At 40.7% G+C, this 23937-nt stretch overlaps 1 protein-coding gene across 5 annotated transcripts in view; it reads left to right on the top strand.

Annotated features, from left to right (window-relative positions):
- The window catches only part of SORCS1 (sortilin related VPS10 domain containing receptor 1), a 521473-nt gene that overhangs the window by 170919 nt on the left and 326617 nt on the right, over positions 1–23937 (top strand). For all 5 annotated transcript variants that reach the window (XM_053584238.1, XM_053584237.1, XM_053584236.1 and 2 more), the window contains exon 2: positions 20228–20295. In XM_053584238.1, the coding sequence (XP_053440213.1) occupies positions 20228–20295 (68 nt within the window). The remainder of the gene's footprint in view (positions 1–20227; positions 20296–23937) is intronic.

Genomic DNA, 23937 nt, shown 5'->3' with positions numbered 1-23937 from the left:
AATTCTCATTAACCTAGGAACTGGTAAAAGCCATTAGTTCCTGATTTACAATTTCTTAATAACTGGCCTGTCTTTAAAAAATTTCATTAGCTTTCTTATTAGTTATCGTCCTACTTGCAAATACCAAAGGCGATACGACCCTTGTTAAGTTGTCATGAAGGCCTTGGACAACAAGAGTTATGCCACTTAGTCCCCTGCTAGAAAATCCCTGACGGTTGTTGCTGTTCAGGGGATCTAGGCTTCAGTTTTGCTGTTACTGCTGTTCTGTGTTTAGTTCTTCCATTCCCGGTTTTGTAGTAAAATCAGACACTGAGATTGGCAACATGCTGTATGAACTTAAGTAAACCTTCATAAGGATGGTCCTAATATGGGCACAGTCTGGTTTCAATGACTGTGGGCAGTGCCACTTGTGGGAACTCTCCTAAAGATGAAAAAACAAATAAATCCTTTGGAAGTGGGAAGTGATTCATACTTGGATGGCCAAATGAGTTCATTGATTGCATCACAGAAAAAAGAAGTGCTGTTTTTGGTGGGGTGTCCATTGTCCTATGGAAAGATAAGAACCATTTCCTCTGATTTTAGAATTCCGTACATTAGGTTGTCCATTACCTATGGGGTAGATTACGTAAGAAAATAATACTATTGTGCAACTGCATATATAATTATACTGAGATAATGAGGAAATAAACTGTGTATTGTCAAAAGAAATATTTAAAAATCAACAGAACTTTGAATATATTTTTTAAAGCACCTTTGATATTTTATTCATTTGATCAACAGTTACAATCTATGCTAGGAAATCAGGCACTCATGATATAAGGTAAATATAATATTACCTCTGATTCAAAGAGCTCTCAATAGTAGGTCTTCAGCATTAATCAAATGTTCTTTAGTTGGTTATTTTCTATCCTTAGAAATTAGCACTAGGGGAAAAACATACTAATGGGTTAATTTTAAGCAAACTCTGATAATATTCTGATAATATTAAAATGCAGTTATAGTAAATTGCAGACGGCATCCAGAGCATCCTTTCTAGAATATTTAATCATCCTGGCTGTATCTTTTACCTGCGATACTGGTCCCTTTAAAGAATTGAGGGCTAGATCAGACCTGTAAGAAAGACAAGGCAATAGAGAGTTCGTCTTAGCAGCTGAGGGGATTGAAAAGGAATTTTTTTTAACATGTTGGGTTCAGATGGATTTCTGGAAATGGTAACAGTCTGATGAAAGACATGTGCCCCCTCCCCTCCTCACAATCCAGACTAGCTTGCTCATCCCTGAAACTGGGCACAGATCTCTGTTTACATTTCTACATTTCACGGATTAACATACTGTGAAATCTCAAGCTAAGCTGTCTTGACTAATGAATATACAGTATGTTGAAAAAGTGTGATCCTTACCTTGAAAGGCAAAAGCACAATTTTGCTAGCAAACCCTCTGTATCAATATTTATTTAGACACACACACACACACGCACACAAATTAATATTGTTCTTACAAGTCAGTATGGTGAAACTCATAGGCATTAACTTGCAGTTGAGTCTAAAGATTATTTTTTCCTTGAGTGGATTTCAGTAATAGTCTCTCTTATGCTTTAAAGAATCTAACTCAACCTATTATACACAATCTATTCTAAACTGTGTTCCAACTCTTGAATTATACCTGACAAATTCCAGGTAGCTAAATCTTTGCAGAATCTTTAATTACTGTGCCTTGGCTAATGTATTGATGTTTGATTCTTGGTGGCCTGGAACTTGGAACTCTACAAAAACAATGAAATCCAATAGGTTTGAATGAATTGTGGGGCCAGACTCAGAAACTCTTAAATGGATGTTAGGTGTCCACACCTTTCACTGGGCCTCACAAGAGATGTGTGAGAACTTCAGATTCTAATGGACACAAGGAAAATTGAGTAGTTCCCAGGGAAAGAGGCCCAGAAAGAACAAATAAACAACTGAACCACCGGTCTGCTACTTCAGTAAGGAGCCCTGCCCTGCTGTCTTCTCTTGGACACTTGGTTTTTTTCTGAGCACTGCCACTTTTCACATGCCTCAGACTAATGTTGGAGGCAAGGGAAGAATTCTCAAGGATGAAATATGAATTATTCTTTAGACCTTTCTAAGACTGTAAGTCCCTAAGGGAGGTGATTACATCATCTGCCTCTGTAATGTATTTTGAAAGCACATTGGTTGTGTGAGAGAGATTGCCTGCCTCTCTGTCACTGGAGTGCTTTACCTAGAGTTAAATAAATGAGCTTCAGAAGGGTGTACCAGAGTTTTTTTTAATAGCTTTTGTTCATTAGAAGTGCTGTTTGTGGCATCCAGAGCTGTCACCAGATACTCAAAGAAGTTTATAACCTTGCCAAGAGCCAGGTGCAGGAAGTTCAGCACTCACGTTTACCTTAAAATTTTGATTTAATTATTCTCCCAAAGAAAGCCTTTGGGTGGTCCCCTGACAGCCCACAATTGCCACATGTATTTTTGCAGACTGAAACTCCTTTAGTTTCTAGCATTCAGTGTTTTTTCACCAATATTTGCTAACCATTTTATTATTTATTTATTTATTTGGGGGGGGAGTAAGCCTTTTGCACACTAATAACATAAACACATTTTCTGGAACACTAGACTCCTGAAAAATAGACTTATGAGTCATTCCTATCTAAACTGCGGTCTTTTGATTGGTTCAGATCCCTTGGAACTTGTTAAAGGAATTGCTTTCATTGTGCCGCCCTGTGTTTTCTTCTCATAAACAAATGAAACCTTTGGTTCAGAGTTCAAGAAATCAAGCTTAAATAAAATAAATTAAAGCTCCTCAGGGAACCAGTGTTGAAGGAGAAGAATTGCTGACCTGTTAACAGTTATAATTCTCCACTTTGAATTATTGACAACGTGTGACATTATAACCTTACAAATTGCAATCTATAAGCAGCTCAAAAAATATGACCTCTGCATTACAATTGGTCTCACAAAGCCTTCAGCTTATTACACATAGCTGCCACCAGAATATTTTCATGTAGGCTGCAGAAAAGAGGGAAAACATCTAACTGGAATGCTGAATACCATTTAGACAGAGCTCACCAGGGCCATTTGCGGGAGTGATAGATGGTGAGTGGCCGGAAACTACTCAGCCTGGGTGACGGTGTTAGAAGTTTGCTTGTCAATGATTTATAGTCACCAAATAGAAAGAACTCATTAGCTAAAGTTGGTTGACTAAGCACTTTTCTTCTGTATTTTTGCAACAGGTAGGGACTGAGAATTCATAAACAGAACCGAGTTGCTTCACGTTATTTGTGTGGTCTTTCTTCCAACTATTGTTCTTCAGGTAGAATACAACAAAAAGTCGCTGGCCTTGGGTTTAAGACATGACTTTTGTTTGTTTGTTTTTTAAAAATCTCTCTGTTACCAATGGTAGAATAAACGTTTAGAAGCTTTACATCACTTTGGCCAAAGAAGTGGGTCACAGACATATAATTCGTATTGTTTGTTCCAATGAGCTGCATTTGGGCATGACCTTTGGCTTGACATTTTGGCCCATCATCATCTCTGATTCATTTTCGTTCTTTTTAAATGTTCCCTTCTTGGTTCAGGCCATGCCTTTGTTAGGTTTTTCAAGTCTCTGCATTGCATTTGTTGGGGAACACACTCTGGGTATTGGAAATGGCTCTGAAGTAATGATAAATGGGCTTTATTATGGTTTCTGCCACAACTGATAATGTGGACTTGGGTAATTTGTTTAGCCTCTATGGGCTTCCATTTCCCATAATGATAATAAGCACAATATCTAGCACTTCAGGGACCACCATGTGGCAGTGCTCTACATGCAGTGTTCCAGTTGATTCTCGTGATAATCCTACAAGGCTGGAGCTGACAAGATTTTATACCTTTATGATGAGGGAACTGAAGCTTACAGAGGTTAAGTTCCTTTCTGCAAGAAGGTTGCAGACTCAGGACACCTGACAGGCAATCTGACTCCAAAGCCCAAACATTGAAATCAGGATTAACAAACTCAAGTGCTTGTTGCGAGGGTCACGTGAGTGATGTCAGTGAGTTTGTAGCAGTGAGAGAATGGAGGTCTCAGATCCTGTAAACAGGAAGGTAACTGCTGCTCCCTGCCCTCACCCCAGCTGATTTCAAAGTATAAACCCAGTATTGCTAGATCTTAGGAGTTTTTCCTATTTTCTTTTTTTATTTGTTTGTTTTCAAGAGAAGCAAAAATTTCAGCTAAATATTTTTAAATGCTGGAAACTGATGTACTTTGTTTTTAAAACATACTGAAGGTGGGCTGGGGCCCTATAATCCTAGCACTGTGGGAGGCCAACACAGGTGGATTACTTGAGCTCAAGAGTTCACGACCAACCTGAGCAACAGCAAGACTAAGACCCCATGTCTACTAAAAAAGAAAAATCAGCTAAGTATTGTGGCAGGTACCGGTAGTCCCCTCTACTAGGGAGGCTGAGTCAAAAACATTGCTTGAGCCTAGGAGTTTGAGGTTGCTATGATGCCACGGCACTGTACTCAGAGTAACAGAGTGAGACTTGGCCTCAAAACAACAAACAAACAAAAATACACATTGAAGGCTACTATTCATAGGACAAACAAAACATGACGGAGAACCATGTTCTCACCTGCTCAGGTCATCAAAGCAGCTGCAATATAAAATGACTAAACAATTTTTAGTTATTAGAGATTCTTAGCATCCAAATTCTGTAGAATCCTTTTAGTTTCTTGCATCTTCAGTTTCTATATGCACATTCTTTTTTTCTAATTGATGCCTTCTGAACTTTCCAGAGGAGTTGTTCCCCAGTGGTTAACAAAGACCTTGTCCTATCAATGATGTTTCTCTTCTCACAGGCTCTGTTCTAACATAAGAAACTATAAAAGCAAAAACCAAACCCAATTTCTACAGCAACAGATTCATAATCTGACGAATGACATAGGTAAACAAATAATAAAAATAATGTGCTTCGGCCGTAATAGAAACATGATACTAAAGAAGCACAGGTTAAGAAACAAACTCTGTTCAAAGAAGGTGGGACGGCTTCCTGGAGGAGATGCCATTGGAAGGAAGCCAGGGACCTAAACGTTCACAGTGGTTCAAAGAATAGCAAGGAGGTCGTACTGCAGGATTGCAAGTAGAAACAGATAAAACTAGAAAATAGAGATGTACTACCTGGAAAGGACCTTGGATGTCTTATTGAAGACCCAGGAGCTAAGCCTGCAGGTTCCAGTGCACATGGGTTTGGTAATTAGCAAGGCTGGTACATATGAGCAACTGGCATGAGAACCTTGAATGTTTCTCAACAGGGGAGTGACCTTCAGATTCCACTTGGATTGTAAATTCCAGAGCGTCAGAAATTACATTGCATGTATCTCTTTTCTCCCACAGGGCCCATCAGCTCTGCCTTGAACATAGTAAGCATTTAATAGATACCTGTTCATTGATTATTTTTTTTTCCTGAGGGTGAAGTATTTCTGGCTGGATGGTAGCCAACATTTTCAGTTTTATCTGGGTCTGATAAAATGCTGACACCAAGAGTTAAAAATAATAATATAAAAAAAGAAACAAACAGGAACTATATTAAGGTGATGGTAGAGTCAAATTCATGACATTTGTCAATGCCTGTCACCTTCATTCTAGTAGCCAAAAGTGTTGGTTTCAGCTTTCACCTAAATTTTGGCAAGGTTGAAACTATCTGGAAGAAACCAGAGGTGTTCACTGGAACTATGTAAAACAGGGCTGGGAATTTCTGGTTCCCTAAACTCCTTGAGGGTCGTGAGCTATTACTATTGTTACTTAAACCAGAGGGATAATTCAGAAGCTTTCTGATGCAGCTGATAGAATGAAAGGCCTTTGCTCTTCCTACAGAGGTGTAAAAACCAAGCTCTTGGACTTCTCTCAGTCTGTACTAATTGCCGGAAGTTGCCAAGAGTGATGGCGGCTTGTGGACATTCCTGCTCTGAGAGGCAGACTTCAGGTTATGTTTGTGACATTGGCACTTAAAACAGGAGAGACATTTTGAATTTGTAATCTGAAGTAGGTTAGCCACGGGGGAGCTGTTTTGTTTTCTTCTCCAGCAAAACACAGGATTATATTTTCATCTGGAGAATTTTGTAAAGTCGGAGCAATAGAGCAGTTCCACCATGGACTTGCTTGTAAGAAGAGAATGAAGGTCATTCTCCCTACTGACCTGGACCAGTTTTCCTACTATGGTTCCAATGCACGTAGGTTTGGTGATTAGCAAGGCTGGTAAATATGAGCAATGGCAACTTCGCCTTGGAGACTCAGCCTACTTTCAGTGTCTGGCATCAAAGGCCGTATTTTCGGGGGGAGGTGGGCACGGAATCTGGGGTCACTGAAGTTGGTCTTGCATCCCAGCGGATCCCTGCTTAAGCTTCTCTTGCTGCCTTCTCTCCTGCTCTCCTCCACCGCATCCGCCTAGTCTCCACCTGAAACTCTCCTGCACTTCACACTTGCATTCTTCTGCTCCCACAGAGATTTCTGTATCAGATGTTCTTTTCTTTTTCTAGCCCTTTGGTTTAGCCAAAGGATAAGTGACCCCACCCCTATAAAATCTTTCCATATTTCTGTCCCCCTACTAGGTGAGGGGGACATTTGATACAGATCTCTCTCATAATACTTACCACATTACATAAAGTTATCTGAAGCCCCGAAGATCAGTCCAAGAGCGTATAACTCATTGTTTAATATCAATGGAAAGTGTCCCCAACATTAAGGCTCTGCGCTTGGCTCACAGTAATTGCAACCATCAAATAAAAAAATAAATAAAATAACTGTGATGGAAGTTACTCTGTGCTACTTATAAGGGCTCAGATACAGTAGCAAAAGTAGGTGCTCATTTAACCCTGGTAAATAAAGGAAAAGGTACATTGCTGACTCCCTCTCCAACCTAACCTCCTCCAGACCCAAACAAATTACCGCTGGGCAAGAACATTACCTTTATCTTTATTGTGCCTGCCTCCCTGCCAGGCACTGCCATTCAATAATTCTGCCAAGTGGTATCTTTCCTCGTGACAGAGTGCTAAACAGTGATTTATTGCTTGAATACACATTGCTTTCATGGAAGTGATTTGTTTAAAACAACAGTAAACCGCTAAATAAATTATTCATTCCATGCTAATTCTTCACTTTTATGTGCTGTAGTAAGCGTCAAAATAAGCAGCCTGTGGGGCATTTTATTTTTGCAACATTAATCTTGGACAGTTTAAAGGAAAAAAAAAGGTGGAAACCTAAAGAGGAGGTTCTATTTTCAAGAAAATAGATTTCTTTTTTCCTACTGCCTGCAGTACCAGCAGAGAGTTCTAGCAGACTTGCTTGTTTCCAATGGCCCTGTAAGTCACTTACTAAAGCTGCCCAACTGTGCACAAGGACCCCCTTGAAGGCTTGTTCCACTCTGTGAACAATGTGGCCCCTTTTCTTTGCAGAGAGTTATTCACGATGCCCCAGTCCCTGTTATAGGGCCAGGAAGCCAGTGGGTACTTTTCTGGGAGATTTGCATTTTCTGGGGCAGACAGAGTGTTGGGCTTCTCAATTTCACTGGTGCCTTGATTTAGGATTAAAGGATTATAAAGTGTGAGAAGCAGCAGGGATATCCTTAGCCATTTTTGCAAATGATTTCCCAGATGGAGTAGAGATATCATTTGTCTCTAGCCTTCCTTAACCTTCTTTACTGGAAGCCACATTCCCTGTGTTTGAGTTAGGAACATGAGAGTGATTTTTGACATTTGAAGTCTTTCATTAGCAAAGCAGCAGGTAGATGGGAAATTTTAGTTCTCTGTTCTGAGCACAAACCATGTTTGATGCCCAGTGATGGGCCGGCTGGGGCATGTTCTGTCTGTCTGTGGAATCCATGTAGGTCTCAGTGAGCATGATACAGAGATGATCTCTCAGCTCGTCCTTCAAGGCTCCGGTTCCAGATCAGAAGCCAAGAAGATCTAAGCTTAACTATGTACATTTTGAGCACCATCCACTTCCCATTTCCTATATGAGAACAACAGAAACCATCTTCACTGGCTTAAATGGCATAGGGTTCGTACAGTACCTAGCTTGTTGTAAGAGCTTGCAAGGGTCCCCACCTATATCTGGATAGGGATTATTACTTTCTCTTTATTCCCATAGTGCTTAGTTTCTGACGCATTTGATTCAAAACTGTCAACTCTATGAGTTTCATAGCTATAATGTGTAAGGAGGGCAGGCATCTTTTTTCTGCATCCTTGTTACACTTAGTAGAACAAATAAGAACTGTAGTCAGTGCTTAGAAAAGAGCTGAATAGATAGATGATAGACAGGTAGATACATTGATAACTTGAACAGACAGACACCCAGACAGAGCCTAGCATCCTGCTGATTGAAAGCAAGAAGTATTATTTGAAACCCTTTAAAGCTTTTGTCTTTTACTTTCCAGAGAGACCATGTAATGTACCATGGCCATTAAGCACCTGAGTTTGGGCTCAGACTGTACCCAGGTATAAATCTCAGCTCGCTCAAGTGTATACTAGCTGATCTTGGACAAATCACCTAAACTCTTTAATCTATGGTCAAGAAGAAAGAAAGAATAATAAGAACTATTGGCTTAATAGGGTAGTTGAAAAGGTACATCCATTATGTTATTCAAAATGCTTATCATGATCCAGTTAGAAAAGGGAATTCTCTTATAATTTTGTCAATCCCTTTTAATAAGAAAAGGAAAAGAGGTTAAAGAAATTAATTAAGCTCATATGAGATACTAAAATTGGCTCTGTAACTAGATTTCCAGCCTTCTCAGCTTCTAGCTTTAGGCCCCCACCCTAGTATCAGACATGTCCTATTTAACTTTGCCTCCATTATACACAGGGGAAGATTTTGAGGGTCCCATAGGAAATAGGTGAATGACCTTGAATACAGACCTTCATTCTAAATCTGCAGCCTGATGTAGTTGCAGTGACTCAGAGTGGTCCCTTCCTAGATGGAAGAAACTCTCAGAATGGGAGCTGGATCTCTGCAGTGTCTTGGCCAACTTTCAAAAATCCCACAGAGCTTGCGTGAAAGCTAACACTCTTGAATGAAAGGACAGAAAAATCAATAAACCTTTGGATTGGATCATAGACATGTTTTACAACTACTCAGCCCTCGCAAAAGAGATACACAGCATTGACTTACATGTATCCTTTAATCCTTTAATCAGCCTGAATTTTCAAGAGGAAATCCAAACTATTGGTAATATCGTTCCTAAAACTGAAATTTGATAAAATGGCTGTGTTGTTGCATTGAAGTTGCTGACAGTATTGTGATCTGACTCAACTCTAAAGACTAGTTACAGTAATTACTCATGTAACTGAAACACGTTGTTAATGGCTGGAAAAGCCCATCGTCAATATAACCACAGGCAGTCATTAAGACCTTCAAAAAACATTGAAGTTCCTTAGGTCAATGCGAGGATATTATGTCTCAGTTCCCACGGAGTTGTTGGAGTAGAGGGGGCATTGGCACAATGCTGCTTTGAATATGAACATCACCAGCCAAATCATTTCTGGCCTGTAGGTCATATTTTGGAATTTAAACTTTATTTTAAGATCCATGGAAGGCCACAGACATGTTGTAAAGAGTGAGAAAAGATGACTAGATTGCTGTTCTTAAAAATACTGCAGTGGCAGCCGTGTAGTGGGTGACTTGAGGATAGATGAGACTCAGGAAGAAACATCGGAAGCAGTGTAGTCTGTGAGAGCGGACGGAGGCCATACCGGGTGGAGGTCAGGTGAGATGGGAGAGGTACATGAAACCTAGGGATTGGTCCTCCTCAGAGAAAGAAGGGGATGATGGAGCCAAGGATGCCACAGAGTTAGTGTGAGCAATGGACAATAGCACTTACTGAGAGTGGAAACACTAAGGATAGAATAGGTCGCAGTACTGGTCACTGAATGGTGTTAGAACAGAAAGACACCTGAGCAAACATGTAGCATCACCATGGAGGGGGGACTGAAGCCCAGCGAGGTCTATCACGTTTTTAGAGTCACAGTGCGTTGCCAGGAGAGTATGGGCTCAAGTCCACATCTCCTGAGTCATAGCTTAGGATGGCTAAAATGAATAGTTTCATCCAAAAGGTTTAATGACCATCTAACGGGAAATCCGATCCAAAGGCGAATTTACGGTGAAGCTAATGAAGCTTAAGAGGCAGAGCCTTTAGGGGCCCTGGCTCCTGTGAGTGCTGGGAGTTTTGTTGTTGGTGGAAAGTGGGGGGGGGGGCAGGGTGCAATCAGAAAGCATGTCTATTTATCTATTCACGGCTGCTAAACCACCTGAAGCTTTCTCAGAAGAAAAGTATGGGAATATTTAAGGCCTTAGTAATTTCTTGTGATCTGATTTCTTGTTCTAGTAAATGTTCCCTTCTGCACCTCAGTTTATTTACTGCTTTGTATTATTTTTCTTGAAGAGAAGCCGTGGATTGTATAACTTTCATCCCCATAAAAACCTAAGTTTGCACCTGATCCTACCTGTTGCAGTCCTTGATGTACCGCCCCCAATTCTTCCTCCTCAGAACCAGCCCAGTCCAGTCCTTCCTTCTGGGCCTTGGAGCTCCTGCTTCAGGTGCCAAATCATCACATGGTAAAGTAAGATCAGTCTTTGCTCTCAGATATTCCTTAGTCAAGAGCTGGTTCTTCTAAAAGTATCGCCTATACTATTTGTGAAATGAGGTGGTTGGAGTTAGATAATCTTTCTAGTCCCTTCCAATTTTGTCTTAAGTTTCTTTTAAAAGAATAACAAAATGCTAACTTTTTATACCCACCTACCAGGCTTGCCCTTGTAAAGAATTAGAACTAAAGTCATTTAGATTTAATTAGAACAAGAAGCATTTTGGTTCTGTGTCTAAAAAGGAATATGTACAAAAATCACTTAACTTCTCTGGGATTTTTTCCCCCAACAGAAATCTTGTTGTTTATTAATACATACTTGGGACTTTAAGATGTTGTTTAAATGCCAGTGTCAAGCCAGACTTTTTAAGCATTGAATTTCCTTTTAGGCAAATTGTGTCCCACCTCACCTTAGTACTCAGACAAGGTAAACAAGAGACTTGCTAATAGAGAAGCCAGTTTTGATTGTTGATTGACTATTATTACTTAAGGGTGTAAATTTTTTTCTTTTTCCATCCTGATCTACCTTAAGACTTGCCCATAGTAAAGGAATAGATTTGAAATTAGCTTATTGACTACTTCTGGTACTTTAGTCTTGTTGTTTTGTTCTTTGTGCTTTATAAAAAGGCAATGGAAAAATAGAGCTTCCGTTCTTTGCCGTTTCTATTCAGGTTTCTTGCTGAGGTTCGTGTTCTGACACTGGGATCACCATAAAATGAATATTAGCTTCCTGTAAACATCTTGTGTTAACCTTGAGAAATAATACTTTGTAGAATCGAGTCGACCTCTTTAAACCCATGAATAACAGCGTAGAAACCAAGATGGAGAAGTGGAAATGGAAAGACTTGCTTCAGTTCTTGGTATTGAAGCTAAATATAAAGGAACACACGAACAGAAGGGCCCCTCATCATTAACACACAGTTTGCTGCTTAATGGTGTGTTCACTTTGTGTGGGTTCTGACATAGCAAGCATCTTAATATTTAGCTAGTGTCTGTAACTCACACGGAGATGGATTTGAGAACTCGGAGGCCTGTCTTTTGCAGATCATCGGGAAGCTGAAGGGAATATCTGCATTCCTCACATCTCTTCCGTCTCGCAGACCTGGGTTTTACACTCTCTTAAATTTAAGAATAGGATACATGTTTTCTCTTGGTTTTATAGACTTTAAGATAAAAGATAATGAAAGATTTTTAAAATTGTTTTACAACTCTAAATTGAGAATTCTGTGCATTGTCTGTGTTTTTTGTAACTATATATGGGATGACCTAATTTTTTGTATAAATTAATGGGTACAGGTGCATTTTTTTACATGTATAGATTGCATAGTGAGGTGATCTAATTTGAATAGGAAAGAATTTAGAGGTGGGTGGATATAATCTCCTTTTCCACTTAAGCTCTTTGAAGAGGAATGAGAACAGGCTGTATCTTTTGTTTCTTTAACTATAAAATGAAAACAATGGACTTGGACAGGCTATTTATTCTACATGGCTTCCTTGGGCTGTATCTCTGCAAATTGAATTCTCTCCCTTCCTCCCCAGCCCCACTTACTTCCGTGTCCTGAAGCTTTAGCTTTGAGTTTGCAGGTCTGTTTCATTTTGCTATTTTACTATCCATATGTACAGAGATCTTGTCTTGAATATGCATTTTCCTCACATTTTGTATAATTATCTCATCTTGGTACTCTTTTGGGATCACATTGGTGTAACTGTTTTTTTTTTCTAGAAAAAATATTTAATTTAGCATCTCCTTTTTTCTTCTTGTTTAATGCTAAGGATCAAAATACAGTATCATTTAGGACAGCATTTTGAACCAACAGGAGGAAGAACATGACATGGTCAAGATCTACTATATATGGATATATGTTCGGGAAATTATCTTCTTTTTATTTATTCAAAAGAAGAAGAGCAAGGGAGAGCCAGAGGAAGTAGGGGAGGAGCCTGAGATGTTCCCAGCCTGTCTGGCTTGGTACTTACTGTGAGGTTAATAGATGTTGGATGGAGTACATTTTTAGGTTTTTGGTTTTTTTTTTAGTTGGTAACATCCTTTAACTTAGGGCCTAGAAGAACCTGTCAAAGATCAAAGATTGTGTTTTTAAGATTTGCATCAAAAGGCAATTTAGATCTGATGAATTTGACAAGCTTGGATTTGTTTGCTAAACATGAAGATCTGGCTCTAGGACTAGACTCTAGTTAGTCCTATTAGAAGCATGTTTTGCTTGTTACTAATAGGAAAGCACTTGATTTTCACCTGACAGAGCATAAAAGACATTTTTTGTTTTTGTTTTTCACATGGCAGCTGCTCGGACAGGAAGCATCTTACAACTCGAGTGTGGACCTGACAAATGACCACTGGCTCTGTGGGGAAACAAAGTCAGCAGAAGGATTAGCAAATTACTAAAAATGTTTCCTCTTTCCACAAGGGCTGCTCTAACTGCCACCATCAGCTGTGTGTCGCCTGTTGATTCCGTTGTCTGTACATACCTATCCCTGCCTCCATCCCTGCTGGGTGTCTCGTCCCATCCCTGCTGGGTGTCTCATCCCTGCTGGGTGTCTCGTCTCAGCCAGGGGGGGTGCAGGGGCTGCTTAGCTCACTATATGTGAGTGCCATGCTGAGGATTTTTTTTTTTTTACTATTAAATCATAGCTGTGTACATTAATGTGATCATGGGGCACCATACACTGGTTTTATAGACCGTTTGACACACTTTCATCACACTGGTTAACATAGCCTTCCTGGCATTTTCTTGTTTACATAAATAAACACGACATTAAATTATGTGCGAGCTGCTACAAAACATGAAGGCCTTTGGGGGATTAAGTACTTTGCAGAAACAAAAATCTACTAACTGCTTTCTGGATCACTCGTACCCCAAATTGAGCTCACAATTTCTACTGATTTTTCATTTCTCCAGCTGTGTTTGTGTATGCTGTATTCTGTCACGTGTGGCTGTGTGTGTGTGTGTGTGCGCGCGCGCACATGCACAGCCAATCAACATTTAAGTTGCCCTTTGGGGCACTGTAATCCAGTTTAGCCATTATTGATTTCTTTCCTCTTTGATGACTCAAAAGGAGTATAATTACACATTCACTTAAATCTTTCTAGAATGATGATACTATAAAACAGTCTGTTGAAATCTTTAGTTAGGTGTGTGCATATTCACTGTCAAAACCCCCAGTCTGAGATCAGCCACGTTCTGAAGTTAAGTTAAATGGAGAGATCAACTCTTAAAGAGGATTTCACCAGGAGTTCAAACATTTTTTTTTAAATAAAATGAGAACTGACCTCCCCCCAAATACTACTGATTTGAGGTCAGTAAAGAGTTAAAACTCAAGCCTATTATAAGGAAAACGTATTCCAGAGATGTCTGGATGACGACAAGTGGTAGGAAAGGGTTTGTGACTAGCACCACGTCTGACAGATAACGCGTCTTTAATAAAAGCTTTTGAAATGAACCGAGAGTGAGGGCAGCTCAGTGTTTCTGCCTTGCCTTGAGGAACAGTCATACCCACATTAGATAGTGTCCCATGGAGGAAAGTTTAGCACATCATGAGGATTCTGTCTGTGATGTGAGTTAGGCTTGCCCACCACTTACCAGACCAGCTACCCTGTGCCTCAGTGTCCTCACCAGAAAACTGGAGATAATTACTTGAAATGCCCCTAATTATATTTTTCTGGCACACATAGTATCCACCCTATAAATGCTAAATGTTATTATAAGAAAAATTGGTTGAATAATCAAGGGACTTATTTGTGGGGTGGACCCCACAGCTTGTTACTCGTCTGCAGTCAGTCCCCATTTTTTCCGTTGCTGGCAGAGCCCAACCCTGACGAATGCCCAGTATGGAAGCACATGCTCCGGGTTTCCCAGCCTGCATTGCACCAGGGTGTGTTCATGCGGCTGTCACTGTCAAAGAGGACATGTGGACATTGCTTGGGTCCTTGGTGACGTTTTTAGGCTGGATTAGTCCTGGAACTGCATAAAATCTAGACATCCCACTCTGTGGCATAATCATCTCCTTACTGTTCCATCGCTTTTTGAATTCGGTTCCTTGCTGCTAAAGGCATAGTCATGGAACTCATGGATAAAGTAGGACTCAACATCTGGTCTTCTTTTGATTCCAAAGCTGTTTTTCTTTCTAGCAAAGCACTCTGCTGCCTAATATTTAAGATCCTCCTGCCATCCCTAATTCTGCAGTCTGATATTTTGTCATCCCTACTCATACTCCAAGCTTTAGGGAAATGGGAGAACTGGCTTCCTCTTAATTCTCTCTGAGCTTTCTCATCTGGGCTCCCTTCTGTTAGAATATCACCTCTGTATACCTTCCCATCTCCATCCAAATCACACAGATCCGAGATTTCTTTTGAATTTCTCCTCTTCTGAGACCTTCTTCTTTATTACGCGTTTCTTTATTTGCCCTTTGAAAGATATAAACACTTTCCTCCTATCTTTTTTTTCCTTATTTTGTTAGGATCTGTGTACAGGTCCTTCTCATCCAGACTGAGAGCTTCTCGGGGCTGGTGCCAAATCTTATTCCCCTTTTGGGTTCTCACAGCACATATATAATCTATATATGTATTACTGACTTTTAACAAATCTTAAGAAACGTTTATGGAATTAAATTTGCAGAATTTTAAAGCTGAAAACTGTTTCCCCTGAACAAAGCTCTCATTTTCTCAGAATAACAAAGTTTTTAGTCTTGGATTTACAACCCCTCTATGGTTGAAGAGATCTGTGATTGTATTAACATTGTCTTCATTGTTTTATGCCCATAGATTGTATCAGATCAGATTCTTAAAGGATTCATGGCTCCTTGAAATAATTAGAACCTCTGTTTAAGTTGGAAAGTCGGATAAATAAATACTTTCTGAGCCAAAGAGGCAATCTGGAATGTGCATATTTTAAGCAAAACTCCTGTAAAGAGTTTACTTCCTTTCCCTAACATGAGAGTGCAAAGAGAACAAACAAAACCCAAATAAATTTCTGGCCATTGAACAGCTCTCTCTTCAATCCCCCTTATAGACTACTCCAAATCTCTTTAGGCCCCCTGTAATTCTCGGCCTTCGTATTTGCTTCCATCAACCTCTGTGAATATATCCACCCAAGTGCTCTTCAGCACGTTGCTGCAATAAGCATGGATAGAGTTGGTGGTTTGAGCTTGGCCAAGCTCTGTGCAGTCTCCACGGTGTGTCACAATTACAGAAAGGCCTGCCCGAACCAGTCCTTTCTTTTGTGTCTGAGAGGAATACAAAAGAAATCATGTTGATGTATAGATTAGGATCCTGTCACTGTCTGTATTATTCAGGATTTAGAACTACAGACCATCAGGAATGAAAGAGACTTCAGGATCTTGTAGCTCAAATTGCTCATTGTTAAGGAGACTAAGCCCGTGTTTTTGTTTCCTTTAATATTAGGTGCCATTGCCACAACTGGACACAGAAAGATTAACAATTGAAAAATGAGGTGATATGTCCACATTTTTTTTCCCCTGAGATAAAGATGAGAGAAGGTGAAGGGCAGTAGCCGGGCAGCCAGGCCAAATGCATCCTGATAAATACACTGACATGGCACCAACCCTCGACCCTCTTCTTGTGGGAGTACATTCTTTCATTTAGTGAAGAAAAAGGGAAATATTTTCCTTTCTTTTTTTAAGGAAAACAAATGGAAAAATTACTGCTTCTCAGAAAGTGTTGAATAAATGTTGGTTCTCTATAGTCTAGTACTTAGTACAGATGTTTTCTAAAGTATGCTATATAGAATCAGGTCACCAGGAAGGGGATTTAGGGGTTCCTTGAATGTTTAGGGTTTCATTTATAAATTTATTTTATGTTAATAAAAATGCTATCATATTCAAAGGTTTTATACATGACTAATAATTAGTATAATAGAGACTGCTTGTGTACTAACTCATATTTCCACCAAGTTAATTCATTTTAATGCACATCTGGAAATAAGATTTGCCTTGCCATTTGGATACAACAGAACACTTTTTCCCTGGTTTTTGCTAATTGACAGTAGAACACTGTTATTAGTTATCCACAAACCAGGTGTTTATTTCGACAAATGTTTCTGTTTTGTAACCCAGGGCAGAAAGAGCTTAGGGCTAGAAGAAAGGAGGAGTGAATTGATACTTTCTTTCTCTGGCTTCTTGGTGATGGTTTCTCACTCATCCTGTACAGAGGAAGGTGAGGAGCCAGAGTCAATGGGATTGTTCAGCAGGAGATTTGGAAGGCTGTGGGCAAAGGGGTGATAGCTGGGAAGCCTAGGCTATGAACATTTGGTTCAGGGCTAGGGAGGAAGCCTTTGCTCACTCCCTTGGAGAACCTCACTTATTTCTACACTCACCTGGCACTGTTTCTGGAACCTTCCTACCCTCCAAGGAATGGATGATGTGAAAATAGCAGCTTAGCGAATGGGCACTGGCACTCTCTCTGTAAGTGAGAGTGAAGCTCCTCCCACGGCTATAAGAAGAAGCCACAGCAAAAGAATAGGTCTGACATCCCAGAGCAGCCCCTAGACTGGTTGGGGTGTACTTGCCGCATGTCAGTATGGAAAATTCCCCAAACAAATGGATATTGATGTCCTGCTCCAATGTTGGTGGAGGTTATAAATAAATATCTGGATTATACTAATCTAAAGATAACATCTCAGATTTGTAGAGGGACTGTAATAAGATATTACCATATGGTAACCACTTAAATTGTTTTGAGTCAGGGATATTTTGGCACTATATAATGAAAACAAGGTATAAAAATAAATGGGATGCTGATGGATATTCCATTTCGGCTGAGTGTATGGCCATCAAAATGGGCTTGCTTTCATTCATTCAATTTGTAATTAAATGCCGTACACTTGAACTCATAGAAGTCTATATATGAAAATTATTTGCTGAATAAATAAAAATATTATCATTTATCTATTATTTAAATACAGCATTCCACTTATTAAATAGTTCTGTTTTTTTTGTAAAGTTTGAAAAATACATATACACAGTAGGCAAAAAAAAAAAAAACCCAAAAAACAGAATAGGCAGAAGATTGCATTTTTTTGTATTCTCTCATTTAAATGTAATGATTTCAATTTAAATAAAATTATTTTGGCTGTGGCTTCTTTAACAGGTGTTGATTCAATGAAACAGCATTGACAATTTACCATAAGAGAAAAACAAATGACAGACAGATCTAGTGTAAGGATGCATGGTTATCTGGGAGCAAAGTGGTAAAAAGGCATCGAGGCAGTCAAGGAAATAAAGAAGGGAAAAGAGATCGCAAATAGTCGATCGAAAATAGACCCAAAGGTTAGTGGTGCTTTCTTCTTTCCTGCTCTTGTTCTTGTTCTGAAAACAGAAAGATTAAATAGATTGATTCAAATATGCTTTGAAATGCCATAAAGGACTGCTCTTCTGGTGCGGTCCTGGTAAACTGCCTGCATGTGTCACGGGCATTTTAGTTTTATCAGCCTTGTAAGAAGAGGCAGGAAGCGAGTAGATTTTCCCTCCTTGCCCACCTTCCCTGGGAATTGCTTAAACAATTTCCGTGTGCCTGTGCCAGTGGCTCCGCACCATCACATGCTGGGTTAAAGGGTTTCTTCTCTGGGGCACCTCTGAATTCCCTCGTCAGATGAATGGGAGCCATGGCCCGTGACCAGCTGAACTTCATTATTTAGTTTACTGCCTCCATATTCTATCAAGAGAGCAACTACCGAGAGATGCTTTATGCCCCCGTTTTCTTGGTGGGGGATTTATAGGCCGATTCGGCAAAGTTGTACCGAGGTGGAGCAGGAGCATCATCCTGTGTCTGCTAACAAACAGCCACCCTGCTGCCGCTGATCAGTGTTCCTGGGCTGCTGGTGATTGAAATGTAGCACTTAGAGCTACTTAATTGGCACATGGATCTGCTCAGCATATGCCCCCACCACAGGCGTGCCATCTGACGTGCCCATGGGGGGCCCCACACCTCACACATGCTCACGTTTTGCTAAAGAAGCAAGTTTTGAATAGATCCTGGAAGGAAGCCCTGCTGTGGTTTAGGAGAGGGGAGGCCTTAGGGCAGAGGCCTTCAGGGCTCCCTGCCTGCCTTTATGTTATCATAGCTCATAGTGTCTTGAACTCGGAACAAATCTAAAGTCAGGGAGTTCCAGTTTGTTTGCTGTGAAAAAAAAGAAAACATGAAGAAAATGTTCCCTGATGCTTGTGCTTTCAGTAAATCAAGCACTGAGCTAGCGGAGTGGAACTTGGAGGGATTTGGCACTCTTTGCCAGATGGCTGCCTTAGAATTGAAGGTTAGAATGTTCTGCGCTCACTGTGGCCAGAACTGGTCTGTTACCCTACAGAGAAAATCCAGGAAATCAATGTGGACATTTTTCTGCTGAGTTGGAAACAACAGGGCTGGGCCAGGTTCAAGTTATGAGTACCAGGAGGAAAATAGGAAGCTCCATAAACTGAGCAAACCCATTATGTTCTTTCTTTATGTAAGAAGAGCAAGCAAAAGGTTGGGAAATCAGTGGACAGAACACATGGCTTTGTTGAGTCTTGCCAAGTGTCCTTGATCTCATGTACTTCAAGTAACCAGTTAGGGCCTGGCCATTGCTGCAGGCACCTAGAGAAGCTGTCTCCTCAGGCTGCTGTAATATGAGTGTCCCTGGGACCTTGCAGGTGTAGGTGCTGTTCCAACCGGATCACTGATTCCCAGACAGGCTCTGTGTTCTCTTCCGGCATCAAAGTCCTAGGCTCCTAACACATTGTTGAAATTCATTCTGAAAGAATGAATTAAATAGTTGTGGTTCCTCTGAGGTTGACAACAGTGATATGTTAAATTTCAGGGAAGTATTTGCTGTGAAGCTAAAGAAACTGAAATTTCAGTGGCCTGCAATCTAACAGGTTTCTTCCTGGGACCTGTTCTTACTTTTCAGTTTTATCTGTTTCTTATGGAAGCCTCCCCACCCCCCAATTCTGTAAGCTTTAGGACTCCAGAGAGCTGGCATTAAAGACCTCTTACGGAACCTAGTGGCTTCTATCCAGTGACTTTCCTAGAAATTGGGAAATTAGAAGGAACATTCCAAACCAAGATCACAGAGGAAAAAGGAAAGGAATTAACATTTAAGAATCACATGCCAGTTGATAGATAATTTGCGTTTATTACCTAATTTCACTTCTCACAGCAATCCTTTCTGGGAGATAGCAATTATTTTTTAATCAATGGGGAATACTGAGGTTCAAAGAAATTAAGTAACCTGCCCAGTGTGGCCCAGCTATAGAGCTGGTAACTACATCACTGACCTTCCTCTCTCCCAACCATCTGCCCAGTAAACTACCTTGTAGAGTGCGTGCTTGAGGGCTCTGCCAGCCTTGGAAGTGTTTAACTCATCTGGGTTACTAAGACGTGCCTGGCCTGATGGATTAACTCTTACAGTAGGAAGATGGGGAGAAAGGTAGGGAGAGGATGGGCCTAAGTGTTACAGTGGTAGGTCTGCTAACCCGTCCCTAATCAGAGTGGCAAAGGTTGTAACAATTCATAAAGGTATCCTAAGCCCTCCCTTGGGCTATTTCAGTTCTAAGAGATTGTAATTGTTTAAGACTAACCTTGAGTTCTTCTTTTGCCTTTAGGTGATTCTCATTTTGACAAAGCTCTATGACTATAACCTGGGGAGCATCACGGAGAGCTCGCTTTGGAGGTAAGCAGACAGAGTAATAATTATTGTGTTACTGGAGCATGATACCAGCCACTGCTCTCTCCCAGCCCCTCTTCCCTGAGAGGAAAGATCAAGTCACATTCACTCCTGGCTTCCTCTGTTGCTTCTCTGTTTTTCTCCAGTCAGGCCAGAGCCTTACCTTTTGTATAGACACCGTTTTTTGGTCAGACTGTTCAATAGGTTGTGTTGATGCATTTACGTTCTCAGGGTTTTCACTGACCTGTGAGATTATTGGAACAGAAGTGAGAGTTAAGGTCTGTTTGCAGAAGGGGTCAACTCGACCTCTCAGATCTACTGAAGCTTGGTTTGACACCAGCGCAGGAATCTTTAGCAACCTCCCTCCGGGGTCCTGCAGCCCCTTAGCAGCTCACAGGTGGGATTCCTGCCCTGGTGTCTGGGATTCACAATGTAGTGCCTCACACCTACAGTGTGCGCAAGAAATACTTTTTCAAATGAAGGTGTATAATTTCTTCAGAGGCATGGTAACCCCTTGAATGCCAGCACAAATGTGCAATTGGGCTGTCAGGGCCAGAAACCACATTTGGAAACTCCTCAGAAACCCAATACAGCAGAATCTGCGTAGTGGACCACCTCCCACCACTGACCACCTCCTAAAATTGACCTAATTCCGTAGATCAGACGTGCACCACATGTGTGTATCGGCACAGAGGGCCTAGTTCCTTGTGTTGACCACCTCTGTATGTTGACGGATTTGTCACAGTCCCTGGCTGGGGATGGTCTACCCTTGCTATTTGCTTCTCAAACTCTGCTTTGTTGCCTTTACTCTTGATTATGTGTTCTTAGCACCTGGGTCAGGTGCCCTTAACCAAGCCGACACCTGAAGCCCTGGAGACCACTGCCTGTGATCAGCTCGGGCTGAATTAGGTGGTAATCCTGAGCCGGGGTAGGATGGAGACAACCCCAGGGATGATATTCAGTTTTATAACTCAACGTGTGGCAAGTTTGGTAGGAGCATTAGTAAAAGTGTAATTCTTTACAGCATTACAGCCTGGTACCTACCGCCTTGTTTAAATTCTGTACCCTTTCATCAGAAGCTCTGTGATTCTGAGTGAGTCCGTGCTTCCTTGACAGATTTCTCTAATGTATGTACATAGATAAGAGTAAAAGTCAGCTTTTTGTTTTTCTGCATATTAGAAAATTAAAAGACATGCAGTTTTGTCTCAGTGGGGCAAAGGCTTTTAGCAGCCGTAACTCTACCTTCACAGTGGGAAGGACCTGCTGGGGGCCCTGAGGAGCAGGTGGTCCTAGGCTGCTGAAGTCAGTTCCACTGGCTGCTTCCTCTCTCATGGGGCATTGTTACCAGTGCTCCCGCCCAGGAAGAATGTTCTTTCCAATCTTTGGGGAGGGGGTTAATGAAATAAAAATGGTATCACTTTCCATTAATATCAGGCTTCTGCACAGATAGAGCAAACTCCTTGGGATGATGCTTGGGAAGGTATGGCAAGAACGGGATGCTGGCTGTTCAATCTTAGGATCCATTTCACTGGAGGACATAAACTATCATGCACTGTGTTTTCCTACTATACATTTTTCCAATTTATTTTCTTTACTTTATTTCATCTTGATATGAGGGTACACATGTTTAGTTACATTGTTTTCGTTTCTGAGACAAAGTTCAAGATATAATTGAGCCCTTCACCCAGAGGGCGTGCTGAACACCCTCACATTGTGCACATGAGGTGATATAAAAAGTATCCAATGTATTCAATACTAATAAAAAACCAATATATAAACAACTACATGTATAATGACGTTTCAGTCAATGATGGACCACATAAATGATGGTGGTTCCATAAGATTATAATGCCATATTTTTGCTCTATCTTTCTGTGTTTCCATATGTTTAAATACACACATTCTTACCATTGCGTTGCCTGTGGTTTTCAATGGTAACATGCTGTATAGGTTTGTCGTGTAGGCTGTATCACTTAGTCTAGGTGTGTGGCAGGCTGTACCATCTAGGGGTGTGAGCACACACTCTGCTGTGTTTGCACAACTATGAAATCACCTCCTAGTGCATTTCCCAGAATGTACCTGTGTCTTTAGCAGTACATGACTGCGCACACAGTGCACCTTCCATCTCTGTGGCTTCTACAGCCTCAGATTCAACCAGATTGAAAGTATCTGGAGAAACAATAAAAAGTAACCGTCTAACAAAAAAAATAGTAGAAGAAAAAAATACAGTATTGTACACGACTATTTACTTAGCATTGACATAGTATTAGGCTATAAGGAACCTAGAGGTGATTAAAGTTTAATGGGAGGAATGCATTGGTTGTATGCAAACAACACACCATTTTCTATTAGTGACTTGAGCATTTAAAGATTTGTGTATCTGTGGGGGGATCTTAGAACTAATACACCACAGATCCTGAGAGATAATGCTCTCTCTCTCTACACACACCCCCCAATACATTGGTACATGTGCACTTATACCCACAGATATATAATATACTTTTCTAATATACCCACAACAGTCATTTCTCTACTATCGTATGTTGGAAATGAGTTACTCTGGTAACCTTATACTATTAGGAACTGGTCATTCTAGTACTTTAATAGGAAGAGCACATACTTTACGGAAAATGTCATTTAGAAAAAGAAAAGAGAGAATGAGGAGGCATTATAATCCTTCCCGGTCCTATGGCAGGATGGCTGTGTTGAGCAGCTTGTGATGCAGATTACTGTGGGGCAGGCACACCTGGGCAGAGGGCAGGGCACAGGATGCTTATGGTTCTGAGGCATCTCAAGCTCAGTTTGAGATGCTTGAGGGAAACTAGATGGCCAAGTGTAGACTCACTTCTCCTGCACAAACCTGCACTTCTTTTCCCTCAGCAAATCTGCCTATACCAAAAGTTGGGGGCTCCAACCCTGGCCAGGTCTTAGACTTCCCCAGTGTACCTGTGTCCTGAGCACAGGCCTCAGCACACAGAAAGTGCTCAGTAGGTCTTTGTGAATAGAGCAGTGAATGCAATTTTATTTCTACTGCATGACCATCCACAGATAATTTCCTTTCTCTTTCATTTATTTAACAAAGATGTGTCGATTGACTCCTTGATGCTTTGTGTGGTTCTGGTCTGGAAGGTGGGTGTGTACACAGATGAAGAGCAGGAATACTCTGGTCTCCAGTGTTCCTCTCCAGAGGGGGACATGGATCTGGGGACAGTTAAGGTCAGTGAGAAATGTACTTGCAGGTAACCTGCCCTGTATAGTTGTATTGAATAAAGTACTTAAGCAGCCACCTAGAACTGCCAGATGCCGACGATAGATCTAATGTAGAGCGTTGCTGTGTAATCGTGAGTGTTGCAATAAAGATATAAGCGTTGCTTTTTAACTTTCCTCATGTGTATATTTTCTATTCTCTATTTAACTTTAAGTTCTTAAACCGAGTACCTCACTGGTTTAATGATAATGGGGATAAATGGCAATAGTGACAAAAAGAATAAAATCTTTTATTTACTCTTCACCATGTGCCAGGCATAATGCTAAGTGCTACATTTGCATTTTTTGTGTCTTCCTAATTAATTTTTGTAGTGTGCCCAAGGTCATACAATTACTGAATAGTAGCCCATAGACTTGCAGACCAGACGTGTTAGTAAACGC

The sequence above is a fragment of the Nycticebus coucang genome, chromosome 3 (genome assembly GCF_027406575.1).
Source record: "Nycticebus coucang isolate mNycCou1 chromosome 3, mNycCou1.pri, whole genome shotgun sequence".
Lineage (NCBI taxonomy): Eukaryota > Metazoa > Chordata > Mammalia > Primates > Lorisidae > Nycticebus > Nycticebus coucang.
The sequence above is the reverse complement of the archived record's forward strand: the minus strand, read 5'-3'. Positions and strand labels throughout refer to the sequence as shown.